Below are 18,148 nucleotides of genomic sequence, written 5' to 3'. Positions count from 1 at the left end.
CTGTGATAACGATGAGTAGACAAACAGTTTAGTGTTGCCCAGCAGAGGGCAGTGTGAACCTGTGTTGTTGGTTACTGTTATGTCTTGTTATTTATAAACGAAGCAACTGTGTACTAGAGATAGATTATGTCATGAAATAAATAGCAGTAACACCATATAAGGAGGAAGGTGCAAAACGTCAAGCTTGTAAGCAGAATCAAGGTCTCCTCAACTATTAATTGAAAAATGCAATTGATTTTATAACAACAATAAACAGTGGATAAATTGCACATGCATTGTTGCACTGCAAAAACTAAAAGAAATCGTCTAATTTCATTGCCAAAAATATGTATAAATGGCTTTATGCTCGAGATGAAATACAGAACATTTGCTGTACATTAAAATGCATGTGTGAAGATCCACCCACCACAAGACAAAAAAAACTCACATCTACCTCACAGGCATAAACCACAAAGACACACACTACTTCAACAAAAGAAGAAAAAACGTAAATGTTTTTAGTTTGTTTTCACACATGGAAAGGCAACACACTCCAACATTCAGTCTCTCAGGTCATCAGATAAAGCATGTAGCTATAATCCAAGCAAAGGAATGTGTGGAGTACACCAGCATGTCTAATTCATTCTGCCTTTCATCAAGATTAAACACACCTCCAGGTGTTTTTTTTGTTGCTTTTCTCCCAGTTTATTGTTGTACCAGTTCAGCAGTAAAACATGGTTGAGACATCGGAGCACACTGTACATCTTAGCCAGTTTTCAATAAATATAACTTTTTAAATATGACAGATTGTTTTACAGCAGAGGAATATAAACCTGAAAATATCTACCACACAAAACAAGACGCTTCGTACAAAGCTCTCTCTCTAGTTTCCCTTCTCTCTGACAGTTAAGCCGATTGTTGCTTTGCAAATGTAAAAGATTAAAAATAAATTGCCTCTTCTCATCAGTGTGTAGCTCACATGTACATGAGAGGCGCTTCGTGTTTCAGCTGAACGCTTGTGGCAAAGTATTTTACAGTCAGTTTTGTTTAGATTTTCTAAGAGTTTGTGTGTTCTATTGTGTAAAATAAAGAGGAAGCATTACATACGGAAGAAAACACAAACCCAAGTGACATTCTAGGAAATAAATACACTTCTTGCTTTGTTTGAAAAACAATTATTTACACAGTATTGTACATCGAAGAAATTCAGAACATCCATTCGAGTCTCTCAGTCATAAAAATATATATATATATAATAAAATCTACAGTAAAAGAATCAACTACAATAACAATTATTAAAATAAACAAAAGATTGTTGACTGTGGATGAATATACAGTACAATCACTGCTTTTAATGTCTTGTATACACAGTAGAAAGCACAAACGTGAGGGTGTGTGTGCGTGTTTGTTTGTTTGTTTGTTTGTTTGTTTGTATGTTGCGTGTCTGGACATGTGGCGAGGAGTCTGACATTGATTCAAATTCCCGTTCAGCCGTACAGCTGTGGGTTTGCTTCAGGACAACCTCAAAAGTGAAACAAGAGTATCCTCCACATGGGAGACGCTCAGAAGGTTCCTTAAAAATATATCTATATTTTTTCAAATCCATTCTTAGTGTTTCAAATGGTGCCTGACAGCAAGAAGAAGCCCTTTCTACTCATAAGTGTGTGTGCATATCTTTATGTGAAGATGCTGACAGTCTAGTGGCAGCCACAAGCTCTGACCACCATGTTGCGGTATTTTTTGAGAATGACATTAGAGCTGTCATCGAAGTAAAGCACTGAGATGGCGTGGAGCTGTGTGGGGGCACAACAAGGCTTTGGAACCGTCTCTGGGTTAATAAAATGAACCTGGAGAGAGAAGGGGGAGATCAGATGTTAAATTCATCTTTACATCACACATTTATCTTGAAAAATGGGGATAAAAATATGTATGATGAAGAATTATACACAGATTCCAAGTAGTGTGGGAAAAAGACAGTTTTTAGATGTTGACCTCCTCCTCCTCCTCCTCCTCCTCCTCCTCCTCCTCCTCCTCCTCCGATGACAGTTTATTTTAAAATACAACCTGAAACTCCTATAATACAGTAGTTGCAACAGCGGCTACATTGTTCTGACAGTTGATGGGATGATTAGAATCCTAACATGAAGGCTGGGTTTATGTTTCCTGCTTTCATGGTTACTCACAAGGGTTTGCACAATGGCATGGTTTGTGGCGTTCATGTAGGAGTTCAGCGGGAAGGCACACTCTCCCTCACAATAGTACGCCGCGTATCCTTCAGGAGCGATGATCCAGTCCTGAGAGTGAGGAGGGAGACAGAGAGAAATGTATGATGGAAAATTTGAATTTCTATATTTCATTATCACTTCTTAGGGACCTGATACTACAAAAGGCACATAATGTTGTATTTGCACCTATACTTGAAAAAGTATAGATGTCAAATTTGTTTGATTATGATGATGTCGTTTAGGAGAATAATATAATGGGAAACTGTGAACACATGCAACTAATAATAGTTTTTTGAAATATTTAATCTCATCTTCTTGTTATTAATGGTCTCTAAAATGTTAAATATTTCAATTAGCCCAAATATCTTTGATTTACTCTCATACAAGACAAATACAAATCAGTAAATTCAGAAGCTGGAACCATTGTAAATTTCACTTTCAAAGCACTCAAATGTGACAATAGACATATCAGTTCATTTACTAATGTTTATCAGTTTTCAATGTCCTGTCTACCCTGATCATGATTGAAAATGAGAGGTTCAGGAGAGCCTTTATGTAGCTTGAAAGACAAAAAACACAGGACAAAAAAGTCGTAAGCCTAATGATTTACAAAATAATATGATTAAAAAATACAATTAATAATGAAAATGACCCTAAGAGTTCATCTTGTGTGGCAAGAGGACATTTTTTGGGGATATTTTATTGAGTACACCCAGCTGAAACTGTAAATCTGTGCTTGACTTGATCCTTGTAGAAAAAAAACTTTGTGCACAAGTATTATGTAGACTGATTGCATTCTGGCTTAAGACTTGCAACCCGCATTGTCTTAGTTAGGCTTAAATTTGACCAAGCAATTTTGGGTTACCTGGGATAAAAAAAACGTTCCGTACCTGCCACCCCAAGTCTCTGAAACTGACGTAGAGCTCGTGCTTCTTACACGCCTGCTTCTGATCAGTACTGCTGTTTTCTGAGGAAGAAAACAGACAGAGAGAAATTATACTTCAACACATGTGTCATTATCCCATACAGCTCGACGAGTAACTATTTACTGCAGTCCGACCACAATTAGACAGAGATGATAAAAAACAGACCTAAACACAGGCATTTTCCTCATTCAAAACATTAACATTCGAAAGATGACTGAAGCAAATCACCTCCAGATACAGCAGCAGCTTGGTAATTGTTTCAAATGAATGGGCCACCCTGCTTATAGGTCACCATGGCGTGCTTTGAGTTTCCACTGGGTAAAACAGATGTGCACAGAGAGTGGTTTGCCTCTTTGTTCAAAACTCAAGCCTTCATTTAATCTCTCTCATTTTTCTTCACCCATTTCAACATTTCTTTTCCCCCATCTGCGTGTAGAAAAGAATTGTCTGTTTTCCATCTAATAGTATCTCTCTCGCTTCCTCCGGTGACCTCTGGGGCTCTGTGGTACATTAGTTCCTGAGAGTGGTTCACATTGGAAATGATCATGAGCGACTGGTTCTCATCATCCTGTCAAAGACCGCTGCTATCCCGAGTTCCAAACAGGCCCATTTGGCCCTTGTGTTGTGGCCCCGGTTGCCCCACAGCACACTACAGATTTGTTCTGCCATAAAAGCCTGCAATGCCTTACCTCCATGCAGGGAACTTGGCCCCGACTGCTCTGTAATGCTTGTGTAAATAAACAAAGACAGCAGAGGGATATTTGAAGCTCAGGCATTAGAGTCTAGTGTTTCAGCGCTTCACATAAACACAGCCCTCTCACACCTCTAAAACAAAGGCCCCAAGTATGCATCGCGTGTTTTGTCGTGTCACACTATTGTTGGTCGGGATATTTTGTGTATTTGTGTTTGAATGCCAGTGAGTACCAGTTACATGAGTTAGAGGATTCCAATCATTTGTGTCCCATTCCATGGATTCCTCACACGGTCAACAAAAAGCCAGATTTAACCATGGTGTGTATCTTTATACTGGCTCTATAAAGACACAAACACATTTCTGTGTGTTTACCTGCAACGTTGGCCACTCTCAGTGCCTCTTGGTTCTTTGTCCCTTTGGAGCGGTTGGGGTTACGCTGTTTGGGCCCTCCTTGAGCTGAGCGGATGCTTCGCAGGTGCACCTCAGTGGCTTTGAAGAAGGCCACCATGAAAGGCTGTTTATTCTGAGGCCCACTGCGACCAATCAGCCCTGCCACACGAGGGTTGATGCTCTCTCCTGTAGGGGGAGACACAGAGAACGGTACAACAGGTGTTGGCATCACAGACATTTCATTTTTATTCAAACAGGTGGATAATCAAAGAGAAAGGGAATGTGTGCCCAGTTGGGGTCCCTGGGTTTAGAGTTAATGTTGCATGTCTGTGGTCCTCGCCATCCTCACTGCAACTTTTGTCTGTTTTGCAAATTAGATTTCCCTCTTTGAATTCCTTTCCCTTTTTCTTACTGCTTCTCCACCTCTGAAATACCAAGAACAAACGTAGCTGTGAACATCAAAGCCTCTCTTCTTGTGTGTGTGTGTGAGTGTGTGTGTGTGTGTGTGTGTGTGTGTGTGTGTGTGTGTGTGTGTGTGTGTGTGTGTGTGTATGTGTATGTGTATGTGTGTGTGTGTGTGTGGGGGGGGGTGTGTTTTGGTGCATGCTCGTGCATGTGCTCTCCAGCTATGTCTATACAAGAATGTGTGTCTGATTGCCGTTATGTGGTAAATCAAGGCTTCTGGTCGCCGCTGGCGACGGGATGTCCCGTGTGCCTGTCTGTGCATGCTCAGCTATAACCTACGTACACAAACACACACTCATGGATACAGCCTCTCCAGCACTCCCCTCCCACAACATGAAAGCAATTCCCTGTGTGTTTTTCTCAGCTAACATGTAACATCCTGCCATCCTCAGAGATAATATTCCCAAACACGCTCTTGTACTTCACACTGTTTGTTGATTATGTTTTCCACTGACTAACATCCAGGCCCAGTGATGACAAACTGAGATGTTATCCTGAAGATAACGCAGGGATTTTCTGCATGCCTGCTAATGAGGCTGAGGGTATAACGGATGAAGATGCGACGAATGAGAGATGATGAGTGATAAGGAGCACGGTTTGATTTACCTATGCTGTATACACACAAACAATAAATCAACAGATGTTTTGGGCTTTAAGAGAACAGCTATGTTTGTTGTATAATGCAGACGTCTGAGAAAATCAACTCCACATAACAGCGATACACACATATTTGATTTGGATGTTTGACCTCATGAATGGAGCTTGCCAATACTTCTCTTATTTTAATAACGCTTTTACTACAGTAGTTTTTATTGCTACATCTCTAATAGAGTATAAATGCTTTTTAGTACACAAACATAGAATTGTGTTTTCATATTGCATCTTCATGCCCAAAATATTTCTTCAATCCACTCAGGAATATTAATTCAGAGTAAAAGTGTTAACCCTAAAACAACTACTTTAACTGAATTAGATACTTTTATCCTAATTACAATAGTCACCGTGTACCAATGTCTATATGTGCAATCTATAGCAAACCCAATGCAATGAAAGTAGAACAAATCACATCTGAAACTGTCAGACTGAAATTAAGAAATGTATTTATCTATGTTGTTTTTTTTGGTTTCTCATCCATTCATCTTTCAACCCTTGTTTTTGTCCAGTTCTGTTGCATTGTCTTCCTCTTCAGCTGCGTGTCATTGGTAACATGGCCACCTGTGACTGCCTATGTGTGTAAAAACACTGATCCGAGCGACACTCACCATTTGTGCTCTCCAGGGCAAGCTGCAGACCCAGGTTCCTGCCGGGGTTCAGGACCCAGTGGTTACTGGTGGCCGTCAGGTCAAACACCAACCAGCCCTCTTCTGCTGCCCAGATCACACGGGAGTCCAGCAGAAACAGGTCCGACTCCCTGGAGAGGACGCAGAAAATGATAAGAGTTTACACTTAAAGTCAGAGCAGAACATAGAGAGACAAGGACTATTAAAAAAAGAACAAAAAAAACAAAATATTTAAACCATGTGAAGGGTAAAGCAAAGTGAGCAAAGTGCAAAGTCATGGAGTGGAGAGAGGGAGTTAGAAGAGTGTGACGGAGTGAAACAAAGAGAGAGAGATGGAGCAAGGAAAGAGAGTGAGAGAGGGAGGCTCCAGATGGTGAGGCCCAGGGGAACACTTCATTTTCTTAATTGACAATAATGGCTTTATAAACGACCGGTCCTTTCATACACTGCACACAGTCTATCACTGGCTGGAATTTTGTGGGAGAGTCAGAGAGCCAAAGAGAGAAAGCGCAAGAGAGAGAGAGAAATATAGAGAGGGAGAGAGAAAAAAACACAGCTGCAAAAGTGGGAGAAAGTGTGTGAAAAGTAGAGTAGAGAGTGAAATAGTGCATATCCAAGTCAATCCTATTGTCTGTCGCTGAACTCAGTTTTTTTTTTACTCTTTCAACATGGGAGACTAAAATCCCTTGTTCATCATGTGGCCATTCATGTATCCCGACCTATTTTCTGACTGGGCAGATAGTGTTTCACAGAGCTCTGCTTCATTCATGTAGCTAGGCCCGTCTCTGGCAAAGGAATAAATGACTGTGTTGTTCCCTCCGGACAACCGAAACCTTTGGGAGGGGTCGAGGAGAGCAGGACATCGGCCTGTCCCGAGTTACATACACCTTTTGGACGTCCATGATAAGCCTTATGGCGAAGGTGGGGCTAAGACCAGTTCTGATTGGAGAAGCTTCAAGATAAAGACTGCAATGAATGCTATTGATAGGGTGTTAGATTTTATATTGATTTGTCTCTACAAAATAATGACAAAGGAAAATATCACAAATTCCTGGATTTCAAAGTGATATTTTAACCATGCACATTATCAAAAACGTGCACTGTAAAGAAAGGACAGTTGTTTTGGAGACATTTGGTTATAAATCAATTCAATCATTAGTAGAGCTGTTACCTCCGCGACCCTGACGGAGAAGCGGGAGAAGATGGATGGATGGATGGTAGCGCTGCTCAAAAGTTAGTAGTTGATTAGGAGTATTAAAAATCCTATACAAAGGTACATTACTGAAATCAAAACAACCTTATATCCACGCTCACCTATCTGTGTGTTCCTCCAACACCTGGAAGACGCTGATGCTGAAGGTCTCATTGTCAAAGCGTTCGTGGATGAAGTCTTTATAAATACGAAACTCGGCAGCAGTGACCGCCTCGCCCTCTGGGATTCGTGATAGGTCGAATCTGAACTCACGGTGATGCCGTCGCACTGGAAGGAATTCCTTATCGTGCTCTACTGCAAAAAAAGGGAAAACATGAAAATTAAATTAAGAATTATACGATCAGACAGGTTATATGTTTGCAGAGAATGTCACTTTTAAGCGTTTGGAACCATCCTCAACCAGCAGGGATAGGACATGTGTGCAGGGAGTCAGGTACTTCAAATGAAAGTAAAGAGTTTATAGTTTGGTATTGAGTTGCGTTTTACAGAATAAGAAAACACGTTTGTAAAAAAAGATTTGTTCTCTTCCTCTTTCTCAATATATTCTCCCCACACAGTCTATCAACCTGAGCTGTTAGCAGGGAGCTGACACAGCTTGTCAGACTCTGGGTCAGTCCCAGATTAAAAACATCTATAGTTATGCCGTACACATGTTGGCTTTTGATTGAAACATTCATGAGGACCAGCACTCGGAGCAATGCAGCTGGCGCACACTGAGCCATGATAGAGAGATGCAGGCGGACTCTGACAGCTTTATGAGCCCCTTTCTTCTCCCTCTCTTCCTCTCGCAGCCCCAGAGAGTCATCCAGTCTGCCCTTCATCTGGTTCTCATGAGTTGGGGGCTCAATATTTGGTATACACCATCCCCTCCTCTTTCTCATCCCCACATCCCCAGGTTTCCAAGTTCCTCCACCCCCTGCACCCCCAAGACGTGGCCCCCATGACCCTTCTCTTCATGTCCCAGCAGGACTTCCCAGGGGTCAGCGCCTTGTCTCTCATCATCTCCTGGCTCTCCCTCCACCTCCCTCTTTATTAACTGCCAGACAGCCCGCCCACACACACAAACATATGCAAACAGATACACACAGAGAGACACATCACATGATTTATTATCAAGTAAAAACCATGACGACAATACGTCATCTCCCAAGACCCCTGGTGGCATTACACGTTTTTTTTCCTGAGAAGTGTGGTCATAAACCTCAGTTTTTGAAGGATTTAAATGTTGTTAAAAAAGGATATCCCTTGTGGTATGGATTATCCTGTTTATTTCTTAGAACAATGCCATTAAAAAGGAAGAGGAAAAGTCAGGGGATGATCAACATTATTAGGATTGATCCTGTGGAGACTACAAACGCTTGCACAAAATGCCATGGTGGATGAAAACAGTGGTTAACAGTCCTAATACAGTTATGTTAGAGACTATAAACTATATACCCCAGTTAGAATGAGCCACAGCTGATGACAGAGATATCATTATATATCAGAGGACTCCCTCTAAACTCTGCACAAACCTTTGCCGAGCTATCAACATCACACTAGTGCACACACAAACACACACGTTATAACTCAAAAGAATTTCTGACTACAGCATACTTGTCCTAAACCAGCTGGTAGTAATACAAGTGTGCAATGATGTAAATGTTATGCATGTTTCACTGCACAGCTTGAGCGTTGTTATTTCTTTCACTGCACACCTGCCTCTTTGTCTTTCTCAGCCATGTTTCCCCTCTTATGTAGTTCTCCCTGTGGACTCTCTCCCCTACACCCCTTTTCATTTATCTCTGTATTAAACCCAGTTGCTGAAGGACATTGTACAAAGGCAGCAGTGTGAGATGATTGGCCAGAGAAGAAGTAAAGAAAGGATCTAATTACCCTTCAATGAGGGACAGCTCTGCTCTCTGCAGGCCATTAGATGGTCTTGCTTTAGGCTCCCATTGTCCTGGATCTGCTATGTGCCCACATTAGACTGGTTTGAAAAAACTGCTTACCTCAGTCTGAAACCCACAGATTTAGGCCTTTATTAACTCAAGATCACCATCTCACTCTTCCATGAAATCTGCACTGCACCATGTTGACGATTCATACATTTTAATGTGGAAATGTCTAAATGATACACCTAACCTCACACTCAGACTGTACTTCATACTCTATACTAGCGCAGTGGTAGGCAACCTTTTGAGCTTGCTCCCTTCAAGCAGAGCTAATTTTGTCTGTGAGGACAATGATTTTAGTTTCATCATACACTGATAACTTAATGTTTTTAGTGTCCTTTCTCTTTTCTCCTTCATACCTCTTTGCTCCAGGGCTTGCTTTTTCATCTACTGCACCAGGGACATCTCCCTCCTGCCGCAGCCCAGCGCAGGTGCACTCCCTCTTGGGACAAAACCAGACCTGTTCTTTAGCCTCCGGAGCAGCCGCCCACCCCTTCACTGTTAAGATCTCTTTATCTTTTCTTGGGAGAACAGCTGGATGCTGCTGTAAAACTCCCACACTAACTATTTCTCTCATATCGCTCTCTATATCCACTCCTTATTGAATAGATTTCATCTGTACAGAGAAAATGAGAGCAGCCCACAGAGTTTATAGCTTTAGCATCTGCCACAATTCTGCCGTTGTCTGTGTGCGTCTCTTTCTCTTACAGGCCATTACAGCAGTATGGCAGTCATTAGATGAGGGGAAGAGGCACAGTCAGAGCCAAGCGGGTGCATTTATGACTTCCTCTGGGAGGAAGTGAATAGCCATCGCCCCACCTGTGTCACAAACATACACACACACCACAAACATGGTGAACACACCCTCTCATGGCTTATGAGTCCTCCATTCTGAGTATAGCCGGTGTTTCGATCGGTCGCTGCTCTTCACACATACACACCCATACACAATATACAATCCTGTGAAGCGAACAGTTTTGTGCGTCACAGAACTGTAACACAATCATTATGGGTTTCTGTAATCCGTAATTAGAGATGCAACAACACACAGGCAAAAGAGAGAAGCACACACACACACGTACCACACAAATTCAGTGTGTGCTGCTTTTATCATTTGGTCTGACGTTTGATTTGCTTTTACTACAAACTGCTGATGAAGCACAGTCATACCACATCGTTTGACTACTGCGGGCCACACACGTGCACAACAGCACACATCAGAGATATCTGGATGATGACGACTCCTCTGTCCTCCAAAAAAAAAACATGCACCTGGCAACCAGACGGTTACTACGCTATCCCCCCACAGCGTTTTCATCCTCATTTTCTCTCCTACTGAGAGTCTCTGCAAGTTAACAACCAAAACCTCTGACCTTTTTGGTGAAAATCATCAACAGTGACATGAAGTTCATTATTCTTGATTTCTGAATTTCAATACAATATATTGGATATTTATTTGATAAACAGCATGTTTGTGAAGTTTTAATAACTAAACTATTCATTCAAACCTTCCCATGTGTTTCGAATATAACATGTGGCCGTCTTTAAAGGACAACTTTTTTGGACTGTATATTGTTTTTGTAAATTAAAAAAACCAAAGAACTGACCGACAAGTACTGTTTGTTTGTGTTATTTCTCTGGGCAAAAACTAGTGTTAAAAACATATCAGGGAGACACACTGCATTATTTTACTAGCAGGAACACTGGAAGTGTAGTTGATTGTGATTCGATCAGACACGGACCACCATGCTTCTGTACATTTTTGATAGCATACCAAATCCTCAGGTGAATAAAAAGTCACCAACAAGTAAACTATATAACCTTTTTATCCAACTCTTGCTAGCTCTTAGTTGATTTAGGATATTTTTCAGGCTTTTTCTAAAATAAAAATCATACATTTGTGACCCATTTCTTAAATAAGGACAGATGGGCTTGAGGCTGACAGATGGGCTTGAGGCTGACAGACTGCGATGCTGCGGTTAGTTTAGTTTCATGTGATTTGTTAACAATCACAAAAGAAATACACTAAAATATAACCAGACTAATCCTTTAACATTTGTTCTTGCATGAGCCTCTCTCTCTCTCTCTCTCTCTCTCTCTCTCTCCCTCTCTCCCTCCCTTCTTCCCTCCTCTCCTGCCAGGCTAGTAGACCTAAGACACTTCTCCGACACCTCAAGCTCCGGAGCAGCAGCGGCCAAATCTGACGGCTCACATTAGCCCAAGTGCCTGTTCGCCACCCTCACACCACTCAGTCCCTCTTGCACGCTTCCGCTGCTCAGTAGGGGGGGGATCTCACCTCTGGCACCACTCTCACTTCTCTCAACCGACAGCTTAAGCATCCCCCTCCCCCTCCTCTCATCCTACTTTTAGTTCTCTAGAGATAACTGTGCAACCATGACTTGCACCTCCCTCTGCATCCCTGTAGAGCCCATTAACTCTAGCTGTACACCTGATTCCCAAACTAGCAACTAGAAAAAGCAATAAATCACATCAGGGTCAGATTATTTCATCTGGAAGTAAACCATGTGCATTTGATTGATGCCCCATAATGATCTCTCCCTCCTTCTTTCTTTTCTCTTTCTGTTGCTCTTAATTCAACAATGTTTTAAGCACAGTACTGGGAACAAGTAAAGTCATAGTTTCCGTAAGCTGAACGGAGAGAGGGGAAATAAAAACGGAGTGCAAGGAAAGGACAGATTGCTTTAAATGTTTATCCTATAAAGCGCAGTGAGGGTTTGATCTCTTGGGTACAGGGTGACTACCCACAGAAGGGCGATTACCACGTTAGGAAACATCCTGCCCACTGGCAACTCCTGATGACATCATGCCTGTGTGATGTATTTGTACTGCTGTAGGGCCTGACAGCACCGGCTTCCTGGGAAAGGGTCAGCAGAGTTTCATGCTATAACTTACTCACACTTTACGATCATTAACTCACCGCAGTGTGTGTGTGTGTGTGTGTGTGTGTGTGTGCACGATCACACATGAGCCTGTGTGCAAGTAGAAGAATTAACCACAGGAAGAAGAGTCTTTACATTTAAGACTTGTGGTCAGAACCAAACTTTTCTGAGTTCTCTAGCATGAGAGCCATCGAGAGGGCTGAGATTTTAATCACAGAGTCTTTGTTGACCTCTCTCTCTGCCGCTCACTGCAGCCATCAAACATGCTTGCCCTCTGCACCTCTATACTGGGTTCCACCTCATGCTTCGCTGGGCATCATGGACCAGAGATTTATACTGAAAATGTAACAGCCTGGAACTCACAGGAATGTGTCTGACCATAAAGCCTCTCCCTGGCGCTCTCCCTCGGCACCGCAGCTGTGCTAAAGAGTTAGTTCATCCAAAAAATAAAATAACAAATTATCTGGCCTCTACTGGTCTCCAGCCATGCAGGTAGTTTAAAAGAATAGTTGAAGATTTCATGCTGATTTACTTTCTGGTAGAGAGTTTGATGTTAAGATTGATATTGTTCTCATATCTGTCTGAAGCTGCAGCAGCTTGCTAGCTTAGCTTAGCAAGACAAAAGAGGAAAACAGCTAGTCTGGCTCAGTCTAGAGGAAGTAAAATCCAACTCCAAGCAACTGTCAGATAGGCTAGTTGTTTCTGGTCTTTGTGCTAAGTTAAGTTAGTAGCTTCATATTTCCCTTAAAGACATGAGAGTAAAATGAGATTTTTGTTCCCATGACTGATAAAATGTCTAATTGTATTTTTTACGATGGATGAACCTCTGCTTTACTGTGAGACAGGATTGCAAATCTGAAAAGCCAACATAAGGTTTCTGAAGGTCCAGCAGTAAAAATAGAGTCATCTACATAAGAGGACCTTTAGACATCATGTTCTGTCAGAGTGTTTGCACATTAGGAAAAGGTATCAGTGACAACAAAGAAACCACATCCCAAATGTTAAGTGGTCATTGTTTTGTGGCAGGATATAATGTGTTGAGAGAGGAATGAAAGGGTGTGGAGAGCTCTGTGCCAAGCAATGAGGGACCTTACTGTGCTAATGCCACAGTAACCATCTGCACTTCCTCTTAACTGCAGGATAAAACAACTCAGAGACGTGGAACCACAGCCATTCAGTTTCCCCCTCTCACTCTTGCCCTCATCCCCTTGTTTTTACGTTCTTTAATTTTGTGGCCACAGGGGCCACACCCTCCTAAACCAGCCAAGCCACCTCTTATTATAGACCTCAGGAAAATTCACATACAATACGCACGTTGGCACAATGTCACACACAGATTTCCCGGTGTCTACATAAAAAAACGTCTCTAATTTCCCCCTGCATCCCAGAGTGGCATCGTTTGCACACATGACGCGCACATTGGCACCCTGCTTTTAACAGCTTGTTGTTTATTTTGTTTAATTACAGCCCATTGCCTTCTTTTTAAAAAAACAAACAGAATAGCTGTGGAGGAAACATAAGGGAAACACAGCTGCATGCTTGCCTAAATAAATAGAAACTCGTCACATGCAGTTCATATTCCATGCTGCTCAGCCACAAAATGTCATCACTTTTCATTTAAAAACTGTGCATACAGTTGCTTGGCTTTTAAAAGCTTTGATTTGGCTGCTGGAACCTGTTGAGGAATCTGGTCAGTATTACGGGCTTCCGTTAACGCAATCTTCCGCTCGGAGAAGCAACACACATCACACAGTGCAGCTGGTGGTTGGGCAGGGTAAGTGGCTCTGAAATAGTGTTTTACTATTCACAAACACACACATAACTTCCGTAACACGAATGCTTTAAAGCACATCATGTTCCAAGGAGGAAAGAAATAAAGTTAATGCAAATAGTTCAAACAAATGCACGGCCTCTACTAGTGATCCATCTTCCCCTAATTTTTCTCTAGGCCTGCATTTCTTCATCTTTCTTCTCCTTGTCCTCTCATCTCCTTCATTTGCTCCGCTCTGCCCTGTCAGTGCCCCAGTACCAAGCAAAGAGTGTTGTATTTGTTTTCTCAGCAGAGAAGCTGTTGCTCCAGTCCACATCTGCTCTCTCAGCTTCGCTGCTTGGTACCCTCCGACAAAGAAGTGCAAGGGAGAGTAATATGTTGCCGGTCACTGATAAGGCAAGGCCAAAGCAACCCAAATGAAAAAGAAGCAGCCAAACGGGTGGAAATATAATTCATTCTGTTATCCACAGCACTTATTTTATTATCTTACAGATCACTTAAATGTGTCAATTATTTATCTCTCAGGGTACACTTTAAAGTGGGACAAATGGAGCAAGTGTATGTCAGATATGTTCGGAGAGAGAGAAAGAAAAAATAATGTCAGAGCTGGGGAGTGGAGATATTAAAAAAATCTAAAATGAGCCCAACATTCCTGGCAATGAAGGAGCTCCGTCCATCATTTGAGTAAAGTAAACCGCCCGCTTAGTACATCTGGGCCTTTTGACCACTCGCCACAATGTCAAGTCCCACCCGCAGAGTGTTTCATCATCCCTCCCAGCAAGTGCCTTTGCCTGGCCAAGAGCACAGAGGCTCTGCTATGTACATCCAGATGTCATCCTGAACTCCTGGGATCAACAGGTGAATCTGAGGGATAATAAATGGAGGAAAAAACAAGACTTTCCAGAAACTGTGTGGCTGTGGGCTATGAAAATCTGCATGAAGTTTTAGGAGAGACAGATTTTTGCATCATATTGTGGAATTTATATACATAAAGCTTCAGTGTAATACATCAGACTGCGAGAGTATTAAGAGAAATTACCTGACAGGAAGGCAGGGCTATCTGTACCAACTGTAACATTCCTCTGCTTCTGCTCACTCCCTGTCCAGCAGAAAGCAATAAAACATGCACTCAATAACACTAATTAGCTCCAGAGACATTCCTCTTGGGCAGAAAAAGTGTGTGTGCGTTTGTCTCCACTAGTGAACACATGTGCGTACATACACGTGCATATGCTTTTAGTTCACTAGGAGTGTATACGGAAGCGATAACATACATGTTCGGGAGAGAAAAAAGGCAAACTAGGTGTCAAGGAAATCTGCACACACAGGAATTAAAGGCCTTCAACACATACTTGTGTTTTTCATATTTTGGTCCTCGTGTGATGAGAAGTCTTCTCAAAGACATTTTGGGAAGCAGCTTCTAGTGTGAGATGGAGAGACCGACACAGACAAATCCATCAAATACTCAACTCAACAGTGGACAAAAAGTACGAGTGTGTGAGTATTTATGGTAGACAGGAGTGAGAAATGAGGTAGAGGAAAAGGGCAAGCTGTGTGTGTATGAGTGTATGCCTGTGTGCATGTGTGTATGTGTGAGTGAGAGGTGGAGAGTGGAAAAACACACAAAAGAACTTGAGAAAGTGTTGAAATGTTTTATGTCTGGAAGCACGGGAGGTTTAAACCCCTAGAGGTGAGGGCCAGAGCAGGAGGTTTGAGACTAAACACCGCACAACACCACTGGGAACATATAATAACCAACTAATTAAAACTAGGAGGCCATGCTGATAATCAATACTGTTGGTTTAGGAGGGTAGGAAGGGAAATTTGGTATCAGATGGTCATGCGTGTGAGACAGATTGGAGACAGGGCCAGACATAGTGGTGGAGGTCGAGATGAGGGGGACTTGTTGGACTTTGAAAAGATAAAGTTTCTCTACGCAGCTGCTCTGGCGTGCAGACAGAGCGAAACATCTGCATTAGCCTCAGCACCATGGGCAGCCCACTGTGAAGAGGAATGCAAGGAGCAATATAGGAGGGAGGGGAGAAAATGAACAGGAGATACGAGTGTGTTTTTTTTTAAAGAGCGATATTGGAGCTTTTCGGTTGAAATTACCTCTGTGCTTCTCTGCTATCGGCTGTAAAAACTAAAGCTGCGTGCCTCTGGCGTGACTACAGTGTGACACAACTGCTTCCGAGCATGCGGCCATGAGTGTGTGAGCTGGTGACACAATGCTGTCTGAACGCCAGAGCCTCTAATAAATCCAAACTAATTTACCGGTTACACATTTCTTCCCCTCTATGCTCTCAATTACCTTCCTATTAACGCATGCAATAAAGAAGAGAGGACTGGCAGACAAAGTGTGGCAGCTCCTATGGGAGCTGTCGGAGGGCACTGAATGGTGGAGGCCAGGTGGTGCCCTGTTAGTTTACAAAGCTAGCACAGAGGATATTTACCTGCTAGTGCTCTGACTCACTCAGCTAAGTCTGTTATGATACATCTCTCTTTTCTGATCACAGCCTCAACTCACTCATTAAATATAGCAACACTTCAGTGTGACACAATACTACTAAAACAGTCATCAAAATGTTGCACGTTCCATGTCTGCAACAACGGCAGCAAGAAAGCAGTTTTGTTTATGTACTGCTTTATAGCTCCGTTTACTGAACTGTTTCACATCTGCTGCAGATTAAAGGCTGCAGAACATTGGGGAATTAAATGTACCACGGTTTTTAAATGGCTTAATATTTGTTCACTTTTTAAATGCTTTTACCTTAGAAAAAACGCACTTCAACCTCAATAAATAGAGGCTGACTTACAGCATCACTGTTACACATGCAGAGAACCAAAAGCTATGACTGAGTTACTGAAAAAGCTACAGAATAAACAGGCACTGTTTATAAGAAAAGTAAACCATGACAGTGTTACAGTGAGAAGGCATACACAGCACCAAGATAGGATATGGTATTTAACCCTACAATACTAATGGATATCATTATATGGCAAATGTATGCAAAATCACGTGAAAATGTGTCTAATAAATGTAATTAAAGCAATTAACTGTGTTACTGTTATCCTGGACAAGACCTCATCCATGCAAAAGAAGAACTTTAACAACTGATTTGTAAGTTTTGACTGCTGGAGTAATAAGAGGGGAGGTCTAATGATTTATTATATACTTTTAAAAAATAAAAAATGTAAATGTTTTAGGATTTTATTCATGTGAAGAAACTACTTTATCAGAGCCAATGGGCTTTGGGCTGAATGCTAGAGACAGGGTAGAGCAGTAAGTAATAAGGGACAACAAAAATATAATAAAGATAATATTGTTTCTTTTTGGTGTTTTTGTGGGATTTATTGACGATTACAAGAAAAACCAAAGAATAAAACAAATCTAATAGTATCATGATAAGAACATTTATAACCATTTTAACCGCTTAAGATGGAATAACCGTTATGTTTAATTAGAGTTGCCCATAATCCATGCCAGATTGCATGAGCATGGGTAAAATAAGGATGTGGTGACTAACTCACCTCATGACAAAACTTTACAGTAAAAGACTAAAACCCACTCTTCCTCCCAAATACAGGTTGATGATGTTGCTACAGTTTCAGTCATCCAGGATGCAAACCAGACATCCAAGTCACAGCCCTGTGTTGTGGTTTTGGAGGTGTAAATGGGCATCATGAGTGTTTGTTCGTGTGCCTGGTTGGTTGAGTATAAACAGCCTGTGAGAGAGTTTAACATGAACCAAACTGAACCGTAGCGCAGCACAAGCCAAAGTAGCAGCCAAAGCCCTGGAAGCTGTGGTTTGTTGAGGAGGAAATGCCTTAATTCACGGTGGCTGAGGGTTAATGCTGCCAGAGACCACTGGGACTACATTAAATAATAGTTACAAAAAGGATATGCCAGTGTGGAGTACGAGTATAAATGCTCGTGCAACCTGACATCGTTTTAAACATGATTGCCACTTTTTCATATCATTTTCCTGTGGCCGTCTTAAGACACAGTGAATGTGCGTGTTGCCTTCACTTATTGGCGTGTTATCATGGCATGTCCAGCACACGCCCAGTGCCTGTGTGACCTGCGTTTCATATAGCTGTTTACATTCTGAATGTATGCCGTAAGCCATTTACACAGCTGGGCTTTTAAACTGAAGTGGCTCAGTGAGAAGACGTCCCTGGCCTGGGGTCTGTCACTAAGCCCACACCCGCCCTGGCTGGCTGCACTGGAGTCTGCAACACTAAGATGACGACAAATTGAGGCAGCTCCCCTGTGCCGCAATCAGAAAGGAAGAGATAATATTAAGAATAATGCTCTGAGGGATGTTCTTTGACTTTTATTGTGAAAATGTAATCTTGTTACCGTAAATA

At 42.0% G+C, this 18,148-nt stretch overlaps 1 protein-coding gene across 2 annotated transcripts in view; it reads right to left on the bottom strand.

The window, feature by feature from the left end:
- Positions 1–480: 480 nt before the first annotated feature.
- Positions 481–18,148, bottom strand: part of bmp7b (bone morphogenetic protein 7b) — a 30,624-nt gene continuing 12,956 nt past the window's right edge. The window contains exons 3-8 of one of the 2 annotated variants that reach the window (XM_063888605.1): positions 7,274–7,463; positions 5,942–6,090; positions 4,197–4,400; positions 3,095–3,171; positions 2,163–2,273; positions 481–1,826 (exon numbers count right to left, since the gene is read on the bottom strand). In XM_063888605.1, the coding sequence (XP_063744675.1) occupies positions 1,677–1,826; positions 2,163–2,273; positions 3,095–3,171; positions 4,197–4,400; positions 5,942–6,090; positions 7,274–7,463 (881 nt within the window). In that variant the 3' untranslated portion in view covers positions 481–1,676. Of the gene's footprint in view, positions 1,827–2,162; positions 2,274–3,094; positions 3,172–4,196; positions 4,401–5,941; positions 6,091–7,273; positions 7,467–18,148 lie in introns of both variants that reach the window. The other variant, XM_063888596.1, reaches the window with a different exon arrangement.

Source organism: Eleginops maclovinus, chromosome 1 (genome assembly GCF_036324505.1).
Source record: "Eleginops maclovinus isolate JMC-PN-2008 ecotype Puerto Natales chromosome 1, JC_Emac_rtc_rv5, whole genome shotgun sequence".
Lineage (NCBI taxonomy): Eukaryota > Metazoa > Chordata > Actinopteri > Perciformes > Eleginopidae > Eleginops > Eleginops maclovinus.
This window is presented reverse-complemented; position numbering and strand designations above follow the sequence as displayed.